Source organism: Mustela lutreola, chromosome 14, assembly GCF_030435805.1.
Source record: "Mustela lutreola isolate mMusLut2 chromosome 14, mMusLut2.pri, whole genome shotgun sequence".
Classification (NCBI taxonomy): domain Eukaryota; kingdom Metazoa; phylum Chordata; class Mammalia; order Carnivora; family Mustelidae; genus Mustela; species Mustela lutreola.
In genome coordinates, this window is record NC_081303.1 from 1,748,770 (window position 1) to 1,772,374 (window position 23,605).

Here is a 23,605-nt window from a genome sequence, read left to right on the forward strand (position 1 = left end):
CCTGCCCCGCCCCCTCCACGGCGCCGCGCAGGTCTTTCTGGAGTCATCACTTAGGGTTGGTTGACAGGTGACCCGGAAGTTAAGCGCGCAGGCCGCCGGGGCTCCGAATACTCGCTTCCCCGTCGGCGTCTGCGCATCTCCCACTCAGCGGCGCCTCCCACCGTGCGTGCGGGGTTGCCCGAGTTCTAGGACCCCCCAGAGCGTATTCACCCTTCTCTTTCGGAAAACTCTTCCGGAAACGAACCCCGGGGGACAGGATGTGGTTAGCCGAGAGCACCGGAAGTCCGGAGGGCCGGGGCGGGGCGACTCGGGCTGACCGGGAGTGGGCGAGGCCAGGCTGGCGCGGAGCTCGCGACCCTCAGCCCGGAAGAGTAAGGAGCGGGGCGAGGCGTCCGCGGGGCCGCCGGAGTGACGGCGGAGGGTGTGGGGAAGGCGCGCGGCCCGGCTTGCGGGTTGGCGCTGAGGCTGTGGACTTAGCGCAGGGGTGTCTGTGGAGGGAGACCGGCCGGAGCTGCGGCGTCGGCAGAGCCGGCGGGCCGGGCCGCGCCGTCGGGCGTCCCTCCGTCTGTCCCCTCCGCACCCTCCGTCCCCTCCGCACCCTCCGCTCCCCGGGTTGGGGCCTGAGGACAGACCCCGCTGTGCGGGCGCGGGGCGCGGACGGGCCGGTGCGCGCGGGGCGCGGTGCCAGGGCTCCCCGCTCTGCCCAGGCGCCCCCGGAGGCCTGTCCCCGGGCGAGGAGCGGGCGGTCCGAGGCAGATCGGTTCCTCTCACGGCGAATCCAGTGGCGGCCGAACGCGCAGCTCGGCGCCTTGGGGCCCCTGTCCCGGCGCGACCTCCTTCCCAGGGCGCCCGGGACGCCTGGTCCGCGCTGGGAGACCGCGCACGCGTTTCCGCACGTGGGCCCCTTGCGCACCCGGAGCGCCTGTGTCCAGTGTTTAAACGAAACGGGAGCGCCTCCCGGGTTCGGTGAGCGAGCCCGGGGCGGACACTCGCGTCGCCCCTTCCCCGGAGAAAGTGAGCCCTTCGGCTCCCCTTGCTTGTCAGCGACCGAACCCTGCAGGGACGTCCCCGCAGCGCCTCGGCCGGAATTCGGGACCCGCGCCTGCTAGCGCTCGGGGAGGCCGCGAAACGAACCGAAAGCGAACGGCCCGCGTGCGTTGAGGCCTCTGTCAGCCTTGCGGGGGCACCTGTGACCTTGCCTGTGAGACGCGTGTGCGCGAAGTGCGGAGACCAGCAGAACACTGGCCCCTCTACCTGACAGGGACTTGGGGGATGTCCTTATATGCTATTAAGTCTTTCATTTTATTCATTTTTAGGCTTTTGGTAGAAGTTTGAGGTGCACTTTCATTGATTAAAAAATGACGACTCTTGAAGGTTTAGAAGCCAAAGGTAAGTTGTTCTTTTGATGATAATTGTACTTAAAACATGCAGTTTAGGACCATAGGATGAAGGCGATTGGAGCCAAGTAACTCTCCTAGAGCCCCTGGGAACCAGCTGTTCCAGGCTTCCTCTGCGGTTTCGTAATGCGGTGTTTACACCACGGTCCTCCTAGACCCCGGGGTTACTGCTCGTTTCTCCTGTTGAACACAGTTAAACATTTAGCGTAAAACCACAGCCTTGCAGCTATATTTTCTATCCACTAGAAGATTAAGATTTCAGTAAACAATATTTTTAAAGATTTAAGTAGATGGACAAGCGAGGAGGTACAAAACACTTTATGGTGTTGGGTGGTTTTGCTTGGCTCCTGGTAACAAACCACCACAAACTAACTTAAACAAGTGATATCAAGATGCTGGCAGGGCCATGTTCCCTCTGAAAGTACTAGGGAAGGATCTATTCCAGGCCTCTCTTCTAGTTTCTGGTGGTTTGCTGGCATTTTTGGTAATTCCTTCTTTTTCTTTTTTTTTTAAGATTTTATTTGTTTATTTGAGTGAGCATGTGAGCATGGGGGGTGGGGTGGTGAGCAGAGGAAAATGAGCGGAGAGAGGGAGAAGCAGACTCCCCGCTGAGCACGAAGCCCAGTGCGGGTCTCTGGGATCAGGACCTGAGCAGAACACAGACGTTAACCAGCTGAGCCACCCAGGCTCCCCAGTTTTTGGTATTCCTTACCTTGTACATGCATCGCCCTGATCTCTTCCTTTATCTTTACATGGTCTTCTCCCAGTGTTTGTCTCTGTACAAATTCTTCCTTTTTTATAAGGACATCAGTCATACTGGATTAGGGGCCCACCCTACTCCCAACCCTGCACCAGCTCCCTGCTCAGTGGGGAGTCTGTTTCTCCCTCTGCCCTTTTCCCCATGTTTGATTTACCTCTCTCTTTCTCAAATAAATAAATAAAATCTTGTTAAAAGGAGGGGTGTATTTAAATCTGTTTAGGAAGCAAAGAAGAAAAGATCCTGCCAATAAATATTTAATTGAATTTACTCAGCTGTGTGAACAGCATTTCAGGGTCACCAGAAAGCTTTTATAGTATTCAAATAAGCAAACCAAAAAGCGTAATGAAAGTAATAAACTGGGGTTAATGAAAAAGTAGAGCAATTAAATGGTTACTAAAGTGAAAGTCACTAGCATGGTGCTTGGCAAAAAACAAAACCTAAATACAATATTGTCATTAGTGATTGAAAGTTAGTTATTGCAAGGCCTCTGTGAAAGTAATTGTCTTTATTTGTTATTACCTGTTTGTAATGAGGATTAGAGTTATAAAGCACTTTCACATACCTTATTTCATTTGATCTTAATTTTACAGTGAGGTGCATAATTCAGCTGTTCGTCCTCTTTTTGTTTAACATTAGCCGTTGTTAGTGAACAAAGGCTCCATGGACTGCATGGCCTAACACCAGGTGCACTTACCATGGTTGACATCTCTCATTTGCTTGCACTTCCTATAACTGCCTCACAAGAAAAGCAACATTGGTTTATAGCAACAGAACTTCTTCTCAGTGGACATTGAGCAAAACTGTCACCATGAGAGGGGTGCGCAGTTGCTGCTAGGACTTCATTGAATGGGAAACATGTAATAAAGAGAAAAATTCAAAAATGAGGGTTTGAATCCTAAAAGTTCTTGAGAGCTAGATTAAAATTACAGATATTAAAGTTGACAGTTTAGTGAAAGTAAACCAAGTAGGAATAGCTGAGACATTTAAATATTTAGAATCAAATGAGATAGCCTAACTTTAACACTTTTTCTGTGGAATAACAGGTATTAGGTGAAGAAGGAATCCCTGGGCAGATAAATATGGGAAATTCTGGACTAAAGGAGGGAGTACATCATGGGACTCCCAGAGCCTCTAGCACACTAATGCACACTGTGAAGCGGCAGAGCAGGGGAGTGCTCAGCCCCGTCCCCGCTCGCTTGACCAGGGAACTCTTTACTCGTGGAACCTGTGACAGAAGGAATGTTTAGATTCCGTGTCAGTGAACGTGAGCCTAACTCTTAAGTCCATTGTCTTTAACATGATTTCGCCACTGGGTGGCTCGGTCGGTTAAGCGTCTGCCCTAAGCTCAGGTCATGATCCCAGGGTCCTGGGATTGATCCCCTCATTGACCTCCTTGCTCAGTGGGGAGCGTGCTTCTCCCTCTCCCCCACGTTCTATCTCAACTAAATAAATAAAATCTTTATACACACACACACATATAGAGATAGATTGATTAATTGATTGATTGAAGATTACTGAGTGACAGTCCCTAAACTGTTTCACTGTTTGCTAGCTGAATCTGTGTATATTCTGAAAAGTTTATCAGACTATAACTGAGTTAGGAATTAATGCTCTGGTGTGGAAAACAGGGTGAGCAGTTTTTTAATGAGTTAGTAGATGTTAAAATGATATCTCAGTAGCATATGAACATTGATGAACTTCAGAAAGCACTTACTCTTCTGTTCCAAGCACCATTTCATTAAGCTAGTAATACAGAGATTGGGAGGCAGACCCTGTCCTGTGCCGCTCCCAACAGTCCAGTCTGTGAGAAAAACATTATATTGAAACACTCTGATACTTGCCTTGTTCTGAAAGCACTGAGGGATGAGAGGAGAGTAAGGGGAAGCGATCTGTCCAGCGTCACACAGTGTGTGGCAACAGGACCTAAGGTATTTTGACCCAGTCTAGTGTTCTTTCTACTGCACCTTTCAATGGACTTGGAGTGTCTGTCTTCTTAAATTTGCAGTTTTATAAAAAAAAAAAAAAAAAAAGAAATATTTCTTTAATGACAGACTATAAAATCCTATTCTTTTTTTTTTTTTAAGACTTTATTTGACAGACAGAGATTACAGGTAGGCAGAGAAGCAGGCAGAGAGAGAGGAGGAAGCAGGCTCCCTGCTGAGCAGAGAGCCCGATGCAGCGCTCAATCTCAGGACCCTGGGACCATGACCTAAGCCGAAAGCAGAGGCTTTAACCCATTGAGCCACCCAGGCGCCCCAAAATGCCTCAGTATTCTAGAGCAAGGGTTGGCTAGTGATGGCCCTCAGCCTCCAGAGAATACTTACAGATCAGTTTGGTGATGGGAAGCATTGAATCCCACTTAAGCAAAGGGTTATCCCAAACAAAAAAGAATTCTGTGCTTCTCATTATTAGACATATATTACAAAAAAACAACAAAAAAGACTTACTCAGTTTCTTATTTGAGTTTCATCTTTGAAAATGATTTTTTTTCTTGTTTGTGTAAGTACCTGTCTCTTAGCCTCAATTTTGCCTCATGGTCGGCAGAGCCTAAAATATTTCTCTGACCCTTTATGGAGAAAGTTTGCCCACTCCTGTTACAGAGTTCATTTGTTCTTTACCTACATTTCAGTAATCTTCGGGGAAGGCAGAAGAATGAGCCATAAACCTGAGACACATGTCGTTCTTTGATACCTGATCACAAGTAGCAGTGCTGTTGATGTGATCGCAGAATTGTTCTGTTGGTTCCCTTCGAAGAGTGGGGAATGGGGGCTGACGTGTTGCTCTACTCACACCACTCCTCTAATTGTGGAGCTGGTACCACCGATCATCGCCTTCCCCTGAGAGACCGTCTGCTCTGAGTGTGTCCCGGACTGTGCTTAGTCTGTATGTAATAAAGGTTTCTGCATGTGTCATAAGGGAAACAGAATGATGACCAGTTACCCAGTGAGAAGATGGAAAGCCGGGACTCCCACTCCCCTCCTGGCCTGCGTGCATTAGCCAGAAGCGCAGTTACTCCCGAGTTGAGTTGCGACAGCTGCCATGGCGTATGTCATGCAGCTGTCGTGTCCGTAAGTGCTTGAGTAAGTAACGGTGGTTGATGTAAAAAGTCAGGAGTAAGCTGAGGCTGAACCAAGTTGATAGAATCGCTTCCCTGGCATTTTATGATGTATTTTCTTTGGGAAGAGGTTTCTCTCCGATACCTGCCAATGTTCCTTTGCCTTTCAAATTTGGCAGTGTCTACTTGACTTGTTCCTGAATCTCTACTACCCCAAATTCCGACTCAGCAACGTTGTGATTTGCCTAAAAATCCTGTTTAGTCACCACAGGGCGTCACACCTGCTACTTCTTTGGCTTCAGTGGACCTGAGTGGTCTGGCTCCAGTTTGTCTTTTTGTTGTTTTTTTTAATTAATCTGTAGTTGATTCATGATTCAGCATCACTTTGTAAATGACAGAATGTCTTAGTGACAGAATTAAATTTGCTTTAGATAGAGTTAGAATTTTTTAAAAAGCAGATTTCAAGAACATGGGAGCAGGCCTTCATTCCTGAAACCATTCAGTGGCAGATCTCCGAAGTGCTAAGGTGCTGCAGCATGACCTGAAATACCAGACTCGGTTTCCCTTTCTGAAGTCGCTCCTTTGTTCATCTTTTTGAAGGTGGAGTTAGTCCTAAGTCCCAAGTGAACATTCAGTATGGAAATGACAAAATACTTTATTCCAATGGAAGATGTTTTGTTAAATAGAACACGGTATACACCACATGTCTTTGCACCTCTTCTCTGACCTAACTTGAGATTCCCCGTACACTGCTATATAAGTAGGAAAAATTCCCCCCAAAAATCTGTTAAATGAAAAAATAGTTCTAAAGTCTAGTGATGCACTTTCGTAAGACTTGAGCATAAGAAAATGAAAGAATTATATTTGATGACATAACTTCAGCTTTCTCCCTTTCATGAAGATGCAGAGTTAATTTGGGTTTTTAAAGAACAGCAGCAGCAGCAGCGCAGGTCGACATCTGCTAAGTGCTTCCTGGCCCGCACACCACTCCAAACACTACACATTCTGGCACTAACGTCTTGATTATTGTATTAGGTCACCGGGGTTGAGCATACCAAAAAATAAAATTAAATAAGAGTGTAAGGCATAGATCTGCTGATACATTGCTAGAGTTGTTTCATGAGGCAGTTTAACAATACCGGTCTTCACCTGGCACATTAATTCCATTCTTGAGAATTTATTCAAAAGAAATAATCCAGAAGTTGAGAAAAATCTGTAGGCAGAAGTATTCACTAAAGCATTATTTTATGAAAAATTGGAAAAAAACAAATATCCTCAACAACAGAGTAATAAGTAAATAATGTTATATTAACATGAAGAAATAATGTCATAAGATGAAAAAGAGGAAGAATGCAGCAAAATGGAAAAATAGATTGAGCTTCTAAAGTTAATTATGGGGACGCCTGGGTGGCTCAGTTGGTTGGACGACTGCCTTCGGCTCAGGTCATGATCCTGGAGTCCCGGGATCGAGTCCCGCATCAGGCTCCCAGCTCCATGGGGAGTCTGCTTCTCTCTGACCTTCTCCTCGTTCATGCTCTCTCTCACTGTCTCTCTCTCAAATAAATAAAATCTTTTAAAAAAAAAATAAAGTTAATTATGATTATAAACATATAAAAATAATGAAGAAACTTGGAGTAATGAGAAGTTATTTTAGAGTAATGAGCAGATACAATTTTTTCTTCTTAGTATTTTTTAATAATGCAATGTTCAGAACAAGAGGGTACCTGTGTGTGTGTGAAAATAACCTGTTCTGCTCTGTAGTTTCTGCATCAGTATGACAAAGTTTGTGAGAAAAAAAGTAAGCTCATTAAAAAATAGAAAACTAAGGAAGGTTTTCTTATTAGGTATTTCTCTTGCTAGAAGAGACCTTTGTAGGTAATAAAAAAAAAAAAATCATCCTGGGCAAGCTTACCATTTCCTATGGTTATTGCCAGAGCATTCCATTTCTAGGACAAGAATTCCGGAATCAAGGTGACAACAGTCTCTGCTTGATAGAATGTTTATGTGTTGTGTGGTCTCTTTTTTTTAGTATGGCTTTATACTTCAGAAATTCTTAAGAAAGGTTAATTTTAATAAGACCTTAGTATTGCTCTTAACCAAATTGATCTCCTGACTTCATGGGTTACAGTGAAACACGATTAATATTTAATTAGTTATTAAAAATTAATATTTAATTGATTAGAACATAGTACTGATATCTAAGCATAATTGAGACTACTTTGGCTTTTTTTCTTTTCAACTAGGAATTCTATTTCCTGTCTTTGCCTTAGAAGGTATAAATATAAAAACATAATAGTAATGAATTCACTAAAGATTGGTCCATGATTTTTCTTAGTTAACATTTCTGTAGAAGTAAAAATCTGGTAGAAATTTTGTACCACATATTGCACTCTTACTTTCTATTACCTGTAATACATGTCAGCTTTTTATATGTACATCCTGTGTCCTAATTTAGATAGTAATTTCTTGAGCATAGACATCCCCACTACCTCAGACAGTGTCTGGTCAACATAGGCACCACGCTGCACGCTTGCAGCCTGCGACCACGCACTCTGTCGTCACAACCATTGATGTATAGGCTCGTCCTGTGCCCCTCCCCTTGTTTTCATTCATTTACTGTCTGTCAGCCAAACAGTGCTGGGTGCAAGGCACATTACTTATCCCTTCCCTCAGGAGAGTTAGGTTTTAGAGGAAGGCACAGACATTGCATAACTAGTTGCACTGGGTGAAAAAAGTCAATTTACGATTTTGATAGAAAAAAGGAGAAATGCAGAATCTCTGCTGCAGGTGCACGTGAACAGGGAACCCAGCCAAACCTGGAAAGGTTAGAGAAAGGCTTCCCTTAGGAACCCATACTCCAGTGTGCCAAGTGCTTGATCTTCCTGCGTCTTCTCCTGCCACAGCCGTGGAGCACAGCTGGTACTGTCCCTGCTTCCCAGAATGTGAAGTAGAGATCCGTGGAGGTTTGGCTGTTTACCCAGGGTCATACTATGAAGTAGAAGTCAAGAGCGAAACCATTTACCTCAGGAAGTTTGAGCCTTTTTCATCTTTTATTGACACCTGTTTTGAGACTTAGCTTTTGCTCTGAATTTCTTGTATTTTTAGTTCCAGTAATTCTGAATGTAAAGTCTGTCTGAGCATTTTCCTTGGCATTTCTTCTTAGGAAGTAACTTGTGTTTTGCCTTCCCTTTCATAGTCACCCTTACTCCAGCCCCAGTCCGAGGAGCAGGAGATGGCATGGAAACTGAGGAAACACCTAAGTCTGTTGAAGTGACCTCTGGAGTCCCGCCTGTAAGGCATCACATCCTTCAGAATCCACGGAAGAAAGCAGTTCCAGGCGAGAGCCCAGGAGTCCTTCAGCTCGGGAAGATTCTCACTGAAAAAGCAATGGAAGTTGAAGCCATAAGAATATTAGTTCCCAAAGCTGCTATAACCCATGACATCCCCAGCAAGAATGCAAAGGTGAAGTCTCGGGGACATCCTAGGGGAGAGCTCCTTGGTCAGTCAGAGGGAACTGTGGAACCCAGAAAGGAACTATCGGAGGTTAAGAATCTACTGGAGAAGCTCAAGAACTCTGAAAGGAGGTTACTGCAGGACAAAGAGGGTCTTTCAAACCAGCTCAGAGTACAGACAGAGGTAAGAACAAGTAGCTCTAATCGTCACTGCTCTTTACACCTGGGCCTTCTGTGTCAGAAGTGTCCAGAAAACTGTATTTCCTCTTGGAATGACCTCTGTTTTGGCTTGTCATTTCTCTAAAAAGTTTCCTCTTAAATTTCTCTTTCTCCGTCAGCCCCGGTAGTAGGACTAGTATATGTCGGGAACTTGTCCTCTAAAGTTGAAGATGGATGTGCGTGGTGCTTCGGACAAGACCACCTCTGAGGTGTAAAGGAAGTCATAGTTATAAAATTCCAGACCAAGTTAGACTTTGATGTTGTCTAGTTAACAATTCCTCTTTTAAGGATCCATAAGCTCCAAGTATGTTTGCTTATGCAGACATCATAGTTGGGATAAAGGAACGGTTGGGTAAGCGTTGGTATCTTCAGTGTAAATGGAAAAGGATCTGTAGTGCTTGGCTGGGTTTCTTCCAGCTTTACGTGTTGGTAAATATTGCCTCACTCCTCACCCTTCGTTTCTCTCTTAGACCCTCCATCTTTTTGCTAGATGTTATCTTTATAAGTGACACTATAGTTAGTAGTTCTTATCCAAATAGGTCTTTAATATTTTTTAAGTAACTAACTTCTAAATATAAAAATAGTATATATTTATTTGTGATTATTTTAGAAAATACAGAAAATGAGAATAGTACCGCCTATCATTGTACCGTCTAGCTGTAAATGCGTAATTATACATATTGAGTTCATTTTTGCCCTTTTTAGTATTTCCTGTGTCACAGAATATTCTATTACAGTACCATCTTTAATACCAACAGTGTTCTTCTATTGCTGCACCATATATCAATACCTATTATTAGACATTTATGTTTTAATTTTTCACATTTTAGATAAAGTAAAAAAACATGCTTAAAAATAGCCTAAATTGCTTCCCTTGCTTAAATTCTTGAACACCTGTGGCACAGGGGTGTGTGGGTGGCTCAGTCGGTTAAGCATTGGACTCTTGATTTCGGCCCAGGTCATGGTCTCAGGGCTGTGACATGGAACACCAGGCACATCAGGCTCCACCATGGTTGTGGAGGCTGTGGAGGCTGTGGAGGCTGCTTAAGATGCTCACTTTCCTTCTCCCTCTGCCCCTCCCTGCTCATACTCTATTTCTCTCTCTCTCTCAAAAAAAAAAAAAAAAAAAAAATCCTGTGGCACAAAGAAATTAATTTTTAAATACCGAAATAGATTTCAAAAACACTAAAACAGTCTCCGTCATATTCTTTGGCAAAATTTATTGGTTTGGTTTTCTAATTTCTTGCCTTCAGGTGTTGACTGGAAGCGGGTTGTAACTTTGGTGATAATGGTTGGTACTCTTCCCAGAAGAGGCTCAGTTTATAATCCCATGGACTATAAGATATAAATATGCAGACAGAGACAGATGGCTTATATACATTATGAAATTAAATACGTAATACTGCTTTTTGATGCACACTTTAAGTAATGGAGGTCCATAGACATGAAGCACGGTTTCTCTTTTTTCATTTTGCCACATTAAAGTCACTGACATTACTTCAAGCTGGTTGTAACGGTCATATTTTCCCTAGGTCAATCGAGAGTTAAAGAAGTTGCTAGTGGCTTCCGTTGGAGATGATCTTCAGTACCATTTTGAACGTCTAGCCCGTGAGAAAAATCAGCTTATTTTAGAAAATGAAGCCCTAGGTCAAAACACAGCTCAGCTTTCTGAACAGCTGGAACGTATGTCAATACAGTGTGACGTATGGCGGAGTAAATTCCTTGCAAGCAGGTATACTTCATTTCCTAGCTTTTTCTCTATCAGATTTTTTTTACCATAACCCAAGTAAGTAAATGGTAGTGTGAGAATTTGGGACTCTGATTGTCAAAGTATTTCATGTATTTATAAGTGTGTATGGACTGTCACAGAGTCTAAATGAAAAAGTGATATCATCAGATTCTCCCTCATTCCAGAATTCTAGGTTACTCCTCCGTAGTAGAAATCACTACTACTACAATGTTTAAGAAAATTAAACTCCGACCTCTTATAAATAAAATAAATAAAAACTCCCGCAAAAAACTATTTCCCCCGTTTCTATCTGGAAAACTCAAACATTGTTTCTCTTCCATGCTCTGTTCTCATAGCTCTTTTAATTGTATTAACTATACATGAGAGCTTCCCAACCTTTTTCTGTACATGCACAAATGGAAAATAAAACTATTTGTAGGGTGTAATAGATGAGGCTACTCTCCCCAACAGAGGTGAAAGCCCCATTGCCCTTCCCTAGGCCTGTGGGTACACTGGTCATGGGGCAACTGTATATATTGTGATTTGGGGTCTGTTTATCCCCTTCCTTCCAGCTCTGACTGGAGAACAGAGTCTGGGTGTTCTCCATCTTTGTATTTTCAGCACTTAGCCACATGCTTCATGCATACTTTAGTAACATGCTTTGCGCATAGTTTAGTAACTGTGGATTTAAGTTCTAGAGATTTCTTACATAACGCCAAATGTTTCCAAGCTGAACTTTAAGAATCATGATTGCGATGAATAGATTTATAGGAAAGTATTTCTTCATATCTTAATGTCTGTGATACTTTCCAGTAATTGATCGCTCTCTTAAAGTCTTTGTTTTCTAATAATGCTTGTATAGGATGGACGTGGAGAAAGGAATGTACTGTTTATTGACTTAGAATGAAAGTTTGTGCTCACCGAAAACATTAAGAGGCAAATCGTGCATGTGTCATACACATTATTGCAAATGTAGCTTTCTTAACATCCTTGTCAATGCTGATAGTAACATTCTAAATTTAGGCAATAAAACTTAAACGCAGCTTTAACAAAATTTTAACCAATTTCATCTTTGGTCAGTAATCACTGTGGTCTGAGACTTTAATTTTAGTTTTAAGATTTTCAGCTGAATAAGCATACTTTAAAACTTTGCATCAGTTCTGTTAATAGAGAACTTGTAAAATAAATTTTGAAACATCCAATCAGAAGAAAACATGAAGCCGTTGTTTTTTGAAAAAAGAGATAACTCTATATGTGCTAATATAAAAAAAACACGATTATCAGATGAAAAAACAAGGCATAGAAAATTTTGTACTAAATAATCCAATTTTTGTAAATAAAATGGGTATACTTATTTTTAACATACACGTTTATGTTGATGTATCCATAAATTTTTTTTCTGGAGAAATACATAAGAAACTTTATTGGTATTTTGTGACTGATAAAAGAAGGATGGGGATGCGGGACAGGAGGAGAGACTTACTTTCCCTTTTACATAAGACCTTCTGTATTTAATATTTTTCTAAGGACCAGAAGGTAACTGAGTGATAAGACAGCAACTCTTTTTTGCTTCCTCTAAAATTTCCTGTATTTAAAAACATTTAATTAATATCAGTTCTTCACTATTTGATCCATCTAGAGTAAGATTCAGATACATTCTAGAAGTCCCTCTATAGGAAAGTTAAATAACTTTACCTTTGTCATTTTGTAAACAATATTTTTTAAATCCCTTCAATATGTTCTAAGTTCATAAATATTTTAAATACCTTTTAGTGAAGATTTAAAAACAGAGAAGTAACTTGACTGTGTGCAGTCTTCTACGTAAGCTTTTGAAAATTAAGGTAGTATAGTAACTGCTTTACAGTGTGTTATCATCAGAGAATTTATATGTGATATTTCCATCTTTTCCAGGGTGATGGCAGATGAGTTAACCAATTCCAGAGCAGGTTTGCAGCGGCAAAATCGCAATGCCCAGAGTGCTATTCAAGATCTCCTGAGTGAGCGGGAGCAGTTTCGTCAGGAAATGATAGCTACCCAGAAGTATAGCATTTGTTTACATTCCGAACTCTTCTTTCTCTTGCAACTTTTATTATTATTATAGTTCTTCAGTGTTTCTACATTTAATAACTTTTATTGAGCATATTTTTTTTAAAGATTTTATTTATTTATTCGACAGAGAGAGATCACAAGCAGGCAGAGAGGCAGGCAGAGAGAGAAGAGGAAGCAGTCTCCCTGCTGAGCAGAGAGCCCGATGCAGGCCTCGATCCCAGGACCCTGACTGAGATCATGACCTGAGCCAAAGGCAGCGGCTCAACCCACTGAGCCACCCAGGCGCCCCGAGCATATTTTTCAAATAGCATTTTAAAATAGATGCCCAGGGAGGGAAGAAGACTAAAAAGATAAGGCTACATGTTTCTTACATTCTTAATTGAGAGAGAATTAATTATAGGTATAATAGGAAAAATCTCTGGGTTTAAAAGTAGTTTTTGGTTATAGTTATAGCAGCTTTGTATAATTTTTGGTAGAAGCCATAAAGTACACCTATCTTTCCTTGGAAGGAGATCTTTTTAAGGACTATTCTGCAGTATTAGAGTTTACTTTTATGTGCTCTGGAGCTATCAAAATTGATGGTCTTCCTTAAAAGTGCTTTGTACTTCTGTACATAGATCTTCCGCAACTTATAATGGGGTTGCGACCCAATAAACTCATTGTAAGTTGAAAATTGTCATAAGTCAAGAATTAATTCAATATACCTAACCCACTGAACATCACGGCTTAGCCTAGCCTACTTTCAGCATGCTCCATATGATAGCCTGAACTTGGGCAAAACCATCTAATACAAAGCCCAGTCTGTCAGAGTGTTGGGCATCTCCGTAATTGACCAGAGTGCTGAAAGTGTGCAACACAACAGCTGTGTGGGTACAAAACTCTTGTACTGGTTGTTTGCCCTCGTTACTGTGTAGCTCAGTACACTCCCCAGCAACAGGAGAAAAATGGGTATTCATATTGCTAGACAAGAAATAGGTGAAAATTCAAAGTACAATTTTTATTAAATGTTAATCACTTTCACACCATCACTAGTCAAAAAATCATTCATCAAACCATCACAAGTCAAGGACTATAATTATTATAAATCGAATCAGTAAGTAGGAGAAATCATGGGAAATTATAAGAATGAAAACATAATACAGACGACCTTTGAACAACACAAGGGTTGGGGAGGCTGACCCCCCATGCAGCTGAAAATCCTTGTATATCTTTTGACTCCCCCAAAAATGTACCTACTTATAGCTACTCTTGACCACAAGTCTTACCGATAATATAAATAGTGATTAACACATATTTTATATGTTCTGCCTATTGTATACTGCATTCTTGGAATAAAGTAAGCTAGAGAAAGTTAATTGTTACTAAAATCATGAGGAAGAGAAAAAATATAGTAAAATAAAATCATAAGAGAAAATCCTTCTGCAGTACTATACTGAATCTATCCAAAAAATTGGCCTTTAAGTGAACCCACATAGTTCAAACCCATGTTGGTCAAGAGTAAACTGTTTATCAAAATATCAGATTTCATGGGAGGCAACTAAAGGTGTGTTTAGAGGGAAATTTATAGCTTTAAATGCTCATTGTAGAAAAGAAGAAAGGTTCTGTTGGTAATATAAGCTTCCTCTTTAAGAAGTGCAAAGAGCAAATTAAGCAGACAAAAGAAGATAATAATGGAAGCAGAAATAAATAAAAAGCCAAATGCTAGTTCTTTGAAGAGATAAATTTAAGAAACCTCTAAGCAGTATGATCAGGGAAAAAAAAAATAAAAAACCACATTACCAGTATCAGGAATAAGGAAGGGGGTGTATTACCTAGATTCTGTAGACTAAAAAGATAATTAGGGGATATTATGAACAACTCTGTACAGAGTCCTTAGAAGACACTAAACTACCACAGGGCACTCAAGGTAAATAGCCTGAATAGCCCTAATCAATTCAAGTGATTGAATTTTTAGTTAAAAACCTTCCAGTTGGGCGCCTGGGTGGCTCAGTGGGTTAAGCCGCTGCCTTCGGCTCAGGTCATGATCTCAGGGTCCTGGGATCGAGTCCCGCATCGGGCTCTCTGCTCAGCAGGGAGCCTGCTTCCCTCTTTCTCTCTCTCTCTCTGCCTGCTTCTCCATCTACTTGTGATCGATCTCTGTCAAATAAATAAATAAAATTTAAAAAAAAAAAAAAAAAAAAAAAAAACCTTCCAGTAAAGAAAACTCCAGGCATAAATGGATTTACTGAAGCAAACAACTACGGAAGAAATAAAGCCAAATTTACACAAACTTCTAGAAAACAGGAGAAGGGAATAATTTCCAACTGACTTTATGTGGCAGCATTATCTTGATACCACCACCAGACAGAGATATTAGAAGAAAGCTACAGACCAGCATTTCCAATGAACATAGATGCAAAAGTCCTAATAATATATAAAAAGAATATATATATATATTCTTACATATCATGGCCAAGTACATTTTATCCTACAATTTGTAAGTTGGTTTATCAAGTGGAAATCCATTAATGTAACTCATGAAAAAACAAGTGACAAACACAAGTCCAGTCAATAGTCCTAGCACTGCTAGGTGAGTGTACTAACATATTTTACCTGTACTAAAATATGACAACTGAAAAACTGGGGCAGTTCGGAAGTATGTTTGCTGAATGACTTCCAGATAATTACCTGATAAATATATAAATGCTTCCTATAGTCTTATTTTACCAGAATTCCCAGTTTACTGACCTCTGAGAAAAAGATAAAGGAGACAGTACTTTGTGATTCCAGAAGAACTTTAGGTTTCTCATTTATTGAGTTATTGAGTATTCTTGATTTTCATGTTTTATCCTCTTATTAATATTCAGTGTTCCTGTGTGTTCTGTGCAGATTATTGGAGGAGCTCCTGGTGTCCTTGCAGTGGGGAAGAGAGCAAACTTACTACCCTAGTACACAGCCTTACACCACAGCAGAGCTAGCATTAACAAATCACAAGTTGGCAAAAGCAGTAAATGCTCATCTTCTGGGAAATGTTGGCACTAACAGTCAAAAAAAGATACTCTCAACGGTTGAATTCTGCAGCACCCCAGCAGAAAAAATGGCTGAAACGGTAAAATATTTCTCTTTGGTGGACTGTGGAACTTCTAACACTGTCCTCTTACTGAAAAGTATGTTAAATTGCAAAGTGCTGGGCATTAGGAGTTAGGAATTATGGGATCTAAACCCGATTGGATCTAAACCTGATTCTCATGCTAATGAGCTTATGATTTTGAAAAAAATTGTTTCTTCCTCTGGGCTTCAGTTCCTGAAACATTTTTACTCTGTCCTTAAGGAGCAAATATAGTTGTTTTGGAAGGGCCTGTCTTTTAGCTACTGAATCATTGAGACTCTTGTACTTGAGTTCATTGTGATACGAAAAGTAGGGTAGAATTTTTAATTCAGCAATCATGAGTAGATAATAGATTAGTTCTGACATCAGAAATTATTTGTTAATAACCATATTTAGATATGAATGTGCCCATAACTGCAGCATCACATAGTGCATCCCTGAGACCTAGAGTCCTGGGTGAATTCAGGGTTCATGCCTGTGAGCCGTCAGTTACTGTGGTTTCCCGGTCCTATCTCCTATCTTAGGCCTTGTCTTTAACCAGAACTGTTCCACTTTTAAAATCAGCTCAGCACCTCTCTCCACGATCTGTATCTCCACCTTTTTTCCAGCCGATTCTTTATTCTGATTACCCCTGTGATCACATAATTTTCATTCCCTTGATCCCTGCATTTTTTTCTTCATCTCATCGCTCACTCTCCTGGCTTTTTTTCCTGCCATAGCTTGCCTGGATTTCATTCTTGGGTGTCTTTTTTTCTGTTATCAACCTTCTTTCGGGTACCCTGAGAACTCCAGTCCTTAGTTCAGCTGCCTGCCTTTTTTGTTTCTGCACTTGTCAAGCTATGACCTCACATTCAGCGGATGACTTTGGTTCCTAGTTCACAGAAAAAGAAGGCAGAGGCAGGAAATTTCTTAAAGGTCCCACTTGATAACTAGAAGCCTACCTTTAAGGCAGCCAGTCTTAAATACATTTCTGTCACTGGAAGAGATGTCCCTCTCCAAAGCACAGCTCCCCTCCAGGCTCAGCAGGCCTCTCCAGATCATCCCTTCTGTCTGTCGGCTCTTTTGTCTTTGGTTTATAACACACCCAAGTGTCTTCATCTAAAAAAGAAAAATCTTCCATTATCATAAGTTCTCTGATAAGGTCTTATCACCTTTATAGGTGAGAACCTTGGACAAACTGTGCACACTTGTGTATACTCCCACGCCAGCCGTTCCGCAAGTCCTGCTGTCACTTACCCGGTAGCTTCCAGCTTCACTGTTCTCATGAATAAAGCTCATGGATGTTCAAATACTTTGTTACCATATTCTGTGTACCAGCACTCCTGCCTTGATATCCCCTTGACTTCTGTGACCTTCTACTTTCTTGGTCTTCTCATATGCCCCCTCAGATTTCTTCAATTTTTTTCCTCCTCTGTGTGTTGCTGTTCCATAGGAATTTGCTCGCCATGCTTTCCAGACTCGCTGAGTTTCTGCAGCACAGTACGCAGCCAGCTCCTCCCCTTCTCTGGCCATTCTTTTTCAGAGTTTGGCAGGGGCAAGGCCTCCTCCTTTTGGGCCCACTCTTGAGCCTTTCCACTCGTAACAGACTTCCTAGATTCTCTAGGGACTGTCCTAGTCCCATGGTTTCATGCTTGGGACTTCTTCAACAGATACATTTGTTTCTGGGTTTAAGAGACACACCCAGGGGGCGCCTGGGTGGCTCAGTGGGTTAAGCCACTGCCTTCAGCTCGGGTCATGATCTCAGGGTCCTGGGATCGAGTCCCGCATCTCTGCTGAGCAGAGAGCCTGCTTCCCTCTCTCTCTCTCTCTGCCTGCCTCTCCATCTACTTGTGATTTCTCTGTCAAATAAATAAAATCTTTAAAAAAATAAAAATAAAAAAGAGACACACACCCAGCAAGACATCTCCATAGACACATCTCCGATAGCTGAAAATAGGACAACCTCTTCTCTCCTCGCTTTTGTATCTGTTATTTCCCCTCCCCTGAGAAAGAAGAACAAGAACCCACTTCTCTTCCTCTACTCCCTATCGTGGTAAACTATACCACTGTATAGAGGTTTAAAATAACATGTGTAAAGCTCATAGCGGATTCCAGTATATTAGTAATTTCTCAGTAAATGGTAGATACCATTTTTATTTTATTTTCTTCATCCCCATAATCTTGTTGGTTTTACAAATCCTGTTGGATCCTTCTAAATTAGCCTCTCTTCCAAGTTCACACACCTGCCCTCCAGCCTTAATTGTTGCCTAGCCTCCTCACCAGTACTGACCCCTTGCTTTTTACCTGCCTCCAGACCATCCTCTACTGCCAGTTATTTTTAAAATGCCAGTCCAAAAAAAAGAAAGGAAAAATCCACTTGCGTTGGTTCTCCTTTTCAGACAGAGCCCGTCCTCCCTCCTTCTGGACTCTCCATTCTTTCACAGTGTATGGAAAGCTTTTCACAAATCGTTATTGCATCCCCTCTTGTCAAGGTGACGAGCCAAGTGTCCCCATGCCCTGCTCTTCAAACCTCAGCAGCATTAACCACTTTTCACTGCACACACGTGCCATTGTATCTCAAGCCTCTGTTCCTACTTCTGCCCGACCGCCCTCCTAGCACCTCCCTGCCTTTAAGCAGCAGCCCTGCCTGCATCTCACTGGCAAGCTTAAATGGTCCTTCCCGAGGCTTCCACTGTGTTGTGTGCATGTCTCTGTTGTAGCTCTTCACCGTGTCACAGTAATTACTGGATTCTCCCGCTCTCCCCCGACTGTAAGCCCCTTAAGGGTGAGGACTGTATCTTGTGTTTCCTCAAGGTCTGGCACAGTAATTCTTTACAGATAGTAGGTGCTCTGCTGTGTACATAATGAATCGGGACCCAGAACTGGGACCCAGAACTACGCTTGTTGTCTCCACTCTCTGTTCTCCTCGTTGGGAAACCGCGTCCTCGCCTTCTCTGTGCTGCCGGTAGCCTGCGGTGTAACTGACCACCCCACCTTTCTTGAACACTCCCTTCTCTCGGCTTGCATAGCAGCACACCCTCCTGGCTTTTCTCTTCTCTGATCCTTCTGTTTGACCCATCATCTTAGCACCCAACCACATTTTACAAAAATAGATCTCAAAAATTCAATGGAAAAAACCAGCAATATATTTGAAAAATAGAGGTCCTAAAATAGAATGCTGCCAGGACGTTCTTAAATTAACAATAGCTCTGTAGGCATGGTAGTAACTTGGAAGGAAAAAACACTTCTGGACAACATGAGAGTAAGAGAAACAGCCATATCTAGCCATATTTGGAAGCTCCTGACATCTTTTCACCACTGCTTTTCACAGTTCCTTTCCAACTGTAGTGCCTACCTCATTTGCCCCATAACCCATCCACCTCATGTGAGGGTCGCTGGGAGAATATAAACATGAGATACAGGAGCTTTGAGCAAGCATGTTTTCTTTGCCCTTAATTGAAGAGTTTTTCTCAACGCAACCCAGGATTTCAACCCAAATCCTCCTTTTGTGGGTCTCAGTAAAGGAAACAGCAGAACAAGTCAGAGCAGAATTAGGAGAGCATGGTGTCCATGAAATCCAAGAAACAGGAACATGATTGTTAGCATAAAAGATGGCATATACATTAGAAATAGAAAAATGAAAAGCTATTGCTTTTACAAGTAAATGATTAAAAACTTTGAAATAGCATTTCATTAGAAGAATGCAGAATCCTGATTCTAGACAGTTGAATGAAAGGCCATAGAGGAGAGACAGTGGGTGCTTTTTGGTTAAGGATTAAAAATTGACATTACTTGGGGACGCCTGGGCGGCTCGGTTGGTTAAGCAGCTGCTTTCATCTCAGGTCATGGTCCCAGCGACCTGCAAATGAGTCCCACATCAGGCTCCTTGCTCAGCAGGGAGTCTGGTTCTCCCTCTGCCTCTGCCTGTGCTCACTCTATCTGACAAATAAGTAAAATCTTTAAAAAAAAAAACATATTGACATCACTTAAGGTAGAATGGATATAACCATATTTTTTGTTTTCATACTTTTCCACCAATATCCATAAAGAACATTAATTTCATCATTTTTGGAAAATAGGTAACCTAGGTGATAATTAGACATCATTGTTAAATTTAGAGCTTTCTGGAAAAGCTCTGAGTTCTCTAACCAATCACATTCATCACTCAGATGTTATTTTTTGTGGTAATTACATATAAATGAAATGGGGCTTTAGAGGTCGTTCTATATCCATAAAACCAAAGGTTTTAGAGTCCCTACAGCATACATCTGACATTACTTCTTATTTTCCTTAGGTTCTACGCATTTTGGATCCAGTTACCTGTACGGAAAGCTCACCTGATAATCCTTTTTCGGAGTCTTCACCAACTGCCTTACTTGCTACAAAGAAAAATATTGGACGATTTCATCCCTATACTAGATATGAAAATATAACTTTCAATTGCTGCAATCACTGCCAGGGAGAACTTATTGTCCTTTAACATAACAAGAGAGCACTTGCTTCTTACCCGAGTCATTATTATTTGGGAGCTGGCGTCTTACAGTGGTAGAATGTCACTTTCTATCTCAGTACTGTATATGCCCAGCGATGTTTCATGTACTGGACCACCAATTACCCTTTCTTAATAAATACCTCAGGGTAAGAAAAGAGTGAAACTGTGTAGATATATTTAAAGTAGATGATACTTGCCTGACATCCATGATGCTTTTCCTAAAGGATCCTGAAAGAAGATCCTATCTTTATTTTAGGCCCTAAGTTACATCTTGCCATGTGTTTAAGATGAGATTTCATTGTTCACTCTAATGCAGGGTTGCTCATATGCAGCTACACCCATTCGTCTACTGTTGTCTATGGTTGCCGGGCTTGGGTTTTTTGGGCACAACAGAACTGAACAGAGGTAGCAGGGCTTGTGTGGCTGCAAAACTTAAAATCTCCTATCTGGCCCTTGACAGGAGAATTTTTCTGGCCCCCACTGGCAGGGGGATGGGTGGAGAGCGTGTCCATTCCCATTTTGGGGATTTATTTTGGACTACAAAAGCTGCTTATGGAAATACTATGGGTGAAGGGACTAATATTTTAAAATTAAATGCTATATGTTAGGAAAATTAGAAGTATTTTATAGCCTAACATTAGCAAGTGTTTGAGCAAAACATATTCTTGTGTTGGTTTTGTGTGGGGAATTCCATAGTTTGAATGGATGCGACTTGACATAATAGATTTTACTGAGCTCATTTTGACAAATGCAACACAATAGGACTATCCAATTTGATATATAATGGAGAAAGTAGGATCTTTCTAGAACATTATACAAACTCAAAATGCAATCCATCATTAATTTATATTAATATATATTATTGTTTATTTATGATGGACCATCATAAAACACCCTTTTATAAGCCTGTAAAAATATCCACAGTATGTTTATACCAAATTACCCTATATTAGGTACAGAATCGCCTATCAAGAGAGAAATCTTCTAAAGATAAATCTGGTGAAATAACATTTTAATGTCAACTTAATGATTTTTTTTGTCTGATTCGTCTGAGTTATACTTTGAAATGGCAATAAATTTCTCTACATTCTTTATTTTGAATATTGATTTAATGTGCTTTTCAAGTCTTTGTCTAACTTACACTATTTATAATTGATTCATCAGCCTTCCTTTAGGTTTACTTAGTATAAACCTTAGAAGAAAATATAGAGGAAAAGCTTCATGGCCTCGGACTTGGCAATGATTTCTTGGATATGGCACCAGAAGCACAGCCAACAAAATAAAACCTAGATAAACTGATCTTCATCCAAATTAAAACATTTGTACATCAAAGGAAACTATCCACAGAATGAAAAGGCAACCTATAGAATGGGAGAGAATATTTGCAAATTATATGGTTTATAAGGGTCTAGTATAGAATAAAGGATCTATAACTCGGCAACCAAAAATCAAACCACCTTATTAAAAAATGTGAAAATATGGAAAGAAATTTCTCTAAGAAAAGATAACACAAAATACCAATAAGCATATCAAAATACTCTCCACATCACTAATCCTTAAGGAAATGCAAACTGATATCACTTCATGCCCATTACAATGGTTGTGATCAAGGAAGGAAAATGAATGTTAATAAGGTTATAGAATTGGAACCCTTGTGCATTCTTGGTAGGAATGTAAAATGGTTCAACCACTGTTAGAGACAGTGTTGGAGTTCCTCAAAAAATTAAACATACAGGGCACCCCAGTGGCTCAGTCATTGGGCATCTGCCTTCAGCTCAGGTCATGATCCCAGCATCCTGGATCGAGTCCCACATGGGGCTCCCCGCTGATCGGGGAGCCTGCTTCTCCCTCTCCAGCTCCCCTGTGCTTGTGTTCCTCTCTCTCTCATCTCTCTGTCATAAATAAATAAAATCTTAAAAAATTAAACATACGATTACCATATGATTCAGCAATTCCACTTCTACGTAGATACCCAATAAAACTGAAAGCAAGGACCCAAAAAGATATTTTTATACCAGTGCTCAGAGCAACATTATTCATAGTCAAAAGGTGGAGGTAACAAGGCATCCTTTGATGAATGAATAGATAAACAAAATGTATCCACATACAATGGAGTATCAGCCTTAAAAAGGGCTGAAAGTCTGATTATGCTACAGCATAAATGAACCTTCAATACATTACACTAAATGAAATAAGTTGGAAAGAAAAGGGCAAAGAAGTAGGTACATGAAATAAATTCATAGTGACAAAGAATAGTGGTTATAGGAGTCAAGAGAAGGCTGAATGGAAAGTTTGGGGTTTTTTTGTTTTTGTTTTTGTCAGAGAGCACAAGCAGTGGGGAACAGTAGGCAGAGGGAGAAGCAGGGTCTCTGCTGAGCAAGGAGCTTGATGTGGGACTCAATTCCAGGACCCTGGGATCATGACCTGAGCTGACGGCAGACGCTTAACTGACTGAGCCACCCACGCATCCCCAGAATAGAGAGTTCTTAATGGATACAGACTTCCTATTGGAATGAGGATACTTCTGCAGATGGAAAGGGGTGATGGTGGTACAGTATGAATGTACTTAATGCCACTTAATTATACACTTAAATATTGGTCAAGATGAAAAAAATGGTCAAAATGTTTTATATGTGTGTGTGTGTTACATAATCACACACAAAAAAATTTGCATACACTCATAACCACAAACTAATGGCACACTACTGCAATGTTTGGTTTAAGAGTGTCAATAATAGTAATAATAGTTAGCTAAACAAAAAAAACTAAAAAAATCTCAAATCAACAACCTGACATTATACCCTAGGGACCTAGGAATAAAAGAGCAAACTAAGGCCAAAGCTAGCAGAAGGAAGGAAATCAAAATTAGAGCAGAGAGAAAATAGAGAACAGAAGAACAGTATCAAGGAAATCAAAAGTTGTTTCTTTGGAAAGATCCACAAAATTGACAATCCTACAGCCAGGCTAAGAAAAAAAAGATGTGAATAACAAAAATCAGAAATGAAAGTTAGGAAATTATTACCAACCTTAAGTTAAAAGGGAAAAAAAGGAATAATTGTACTTAATAATTTTAACAAATATACTAGATGAAATGGACAAAAATCCCTAGAAATACACAAATTAGCAAAACTGACTCAAGAAGAAACAGAAAATGTGAACAGGCCTGTACAAAGAGATTAAATCAGTAATTAAAAAAAAAAAAACTTTCCAATAACATATATTCTTAAGAATATAAACGAAAAAATTCCTAACAAATTACTAGCAAACTGCAATAGCATAGAAAAAGGATTATATTTCATGACTATGTGGTATTTCTAACAGGAATGCAAGGGTAGTTCAACATAAGCAAATCAATGTAATATACGCACGCACACACACAGAACAT

At 40.9% G+C, this 23,605-nt stretch overlaps 1 protein-coding gene and 1 long non-coding RNA gene across 5 annotated transcripts; one reads left to right on the plus strand and one right to left on the minus strand.

Annotated features, from left to right (window-relative positions):
* The first annotated feature begins 26 nt into the window (after positions 1-26).
* On the plus strand, positions 27-21,321 carry BLZF1 (basic leucine zipper nuclear factor 1). 4 transcript variants are annotated; one of them, XM_059145677.1, is made up of 8 exons: positions 27-162; positions 1,317-1,389; positions 8,409-8,848; positions 10,416-10,615; positions 12,524-12,652; positions 15,530-15,749; positions 18,128-18,220; positions 20,023-21,321. In XM_059145677.1, exons 2-8 carry the CDS (start codon positions 1,359-1,361, stop codon positions 20,206-20,208), a joined length of 1,299 nt encoding a protein of 432 aa, XP_059001660.1. In that variant the 5' UTR covers positions 27-162; positions 1,317-1,358; the 3' UTR covers positions 20,209-21,321. The 4 variants fall into 4 exon arrangements, with proteins under 4 accessions (XP_059001660.1, XP_059001661.1, XP_059001663.1 ...); XM_059145678.1 differs by having other exon boundaries at positions 37-55; XM_059145680.1 differs by lacking the exons at positions 27-162; positions 18,128-18,220 and having other exon boundaries at positions 1,311-1,389.
* On the minus strand, positions 13,638-15,530 carry LOC131814613 (uncharacterized). Its single transcript, XR_009347370.1, has 2 exons — positions 14,849-15,530; positions 13,638-14,623 (listed from the first exon to the last, which is right to left on the minus strand). It is a non-coding gene; the product is annotated as an uncharacterized LOC131814613 (long non-coding RNA).
* Positions 21,322-23,605: the final 2,284 nt, after the last annotated feature.

Coding starts and splice junctions, on each gene's coding strand:
- BLZF1 (XM_059145677.1), top strand. CDS start 1,359: ATGACGACTCTTGAAGGTTTAGAAGCCAAAG. Junction 15,750..18,127: donor CAGAAAAAATGGCTGAAACG/GTAAAATATTTC, acceptor TCTCCTTTTCAG/ACAGAGCCCGTCCTCCCTCC. Junction 18,221..20,022: donor TTGCATCCCCTCTTGTCAAG/GTGACGAGCCAA, acceptor TATTTTCCTTAG/GTTCTACGCATTTTGGATCC.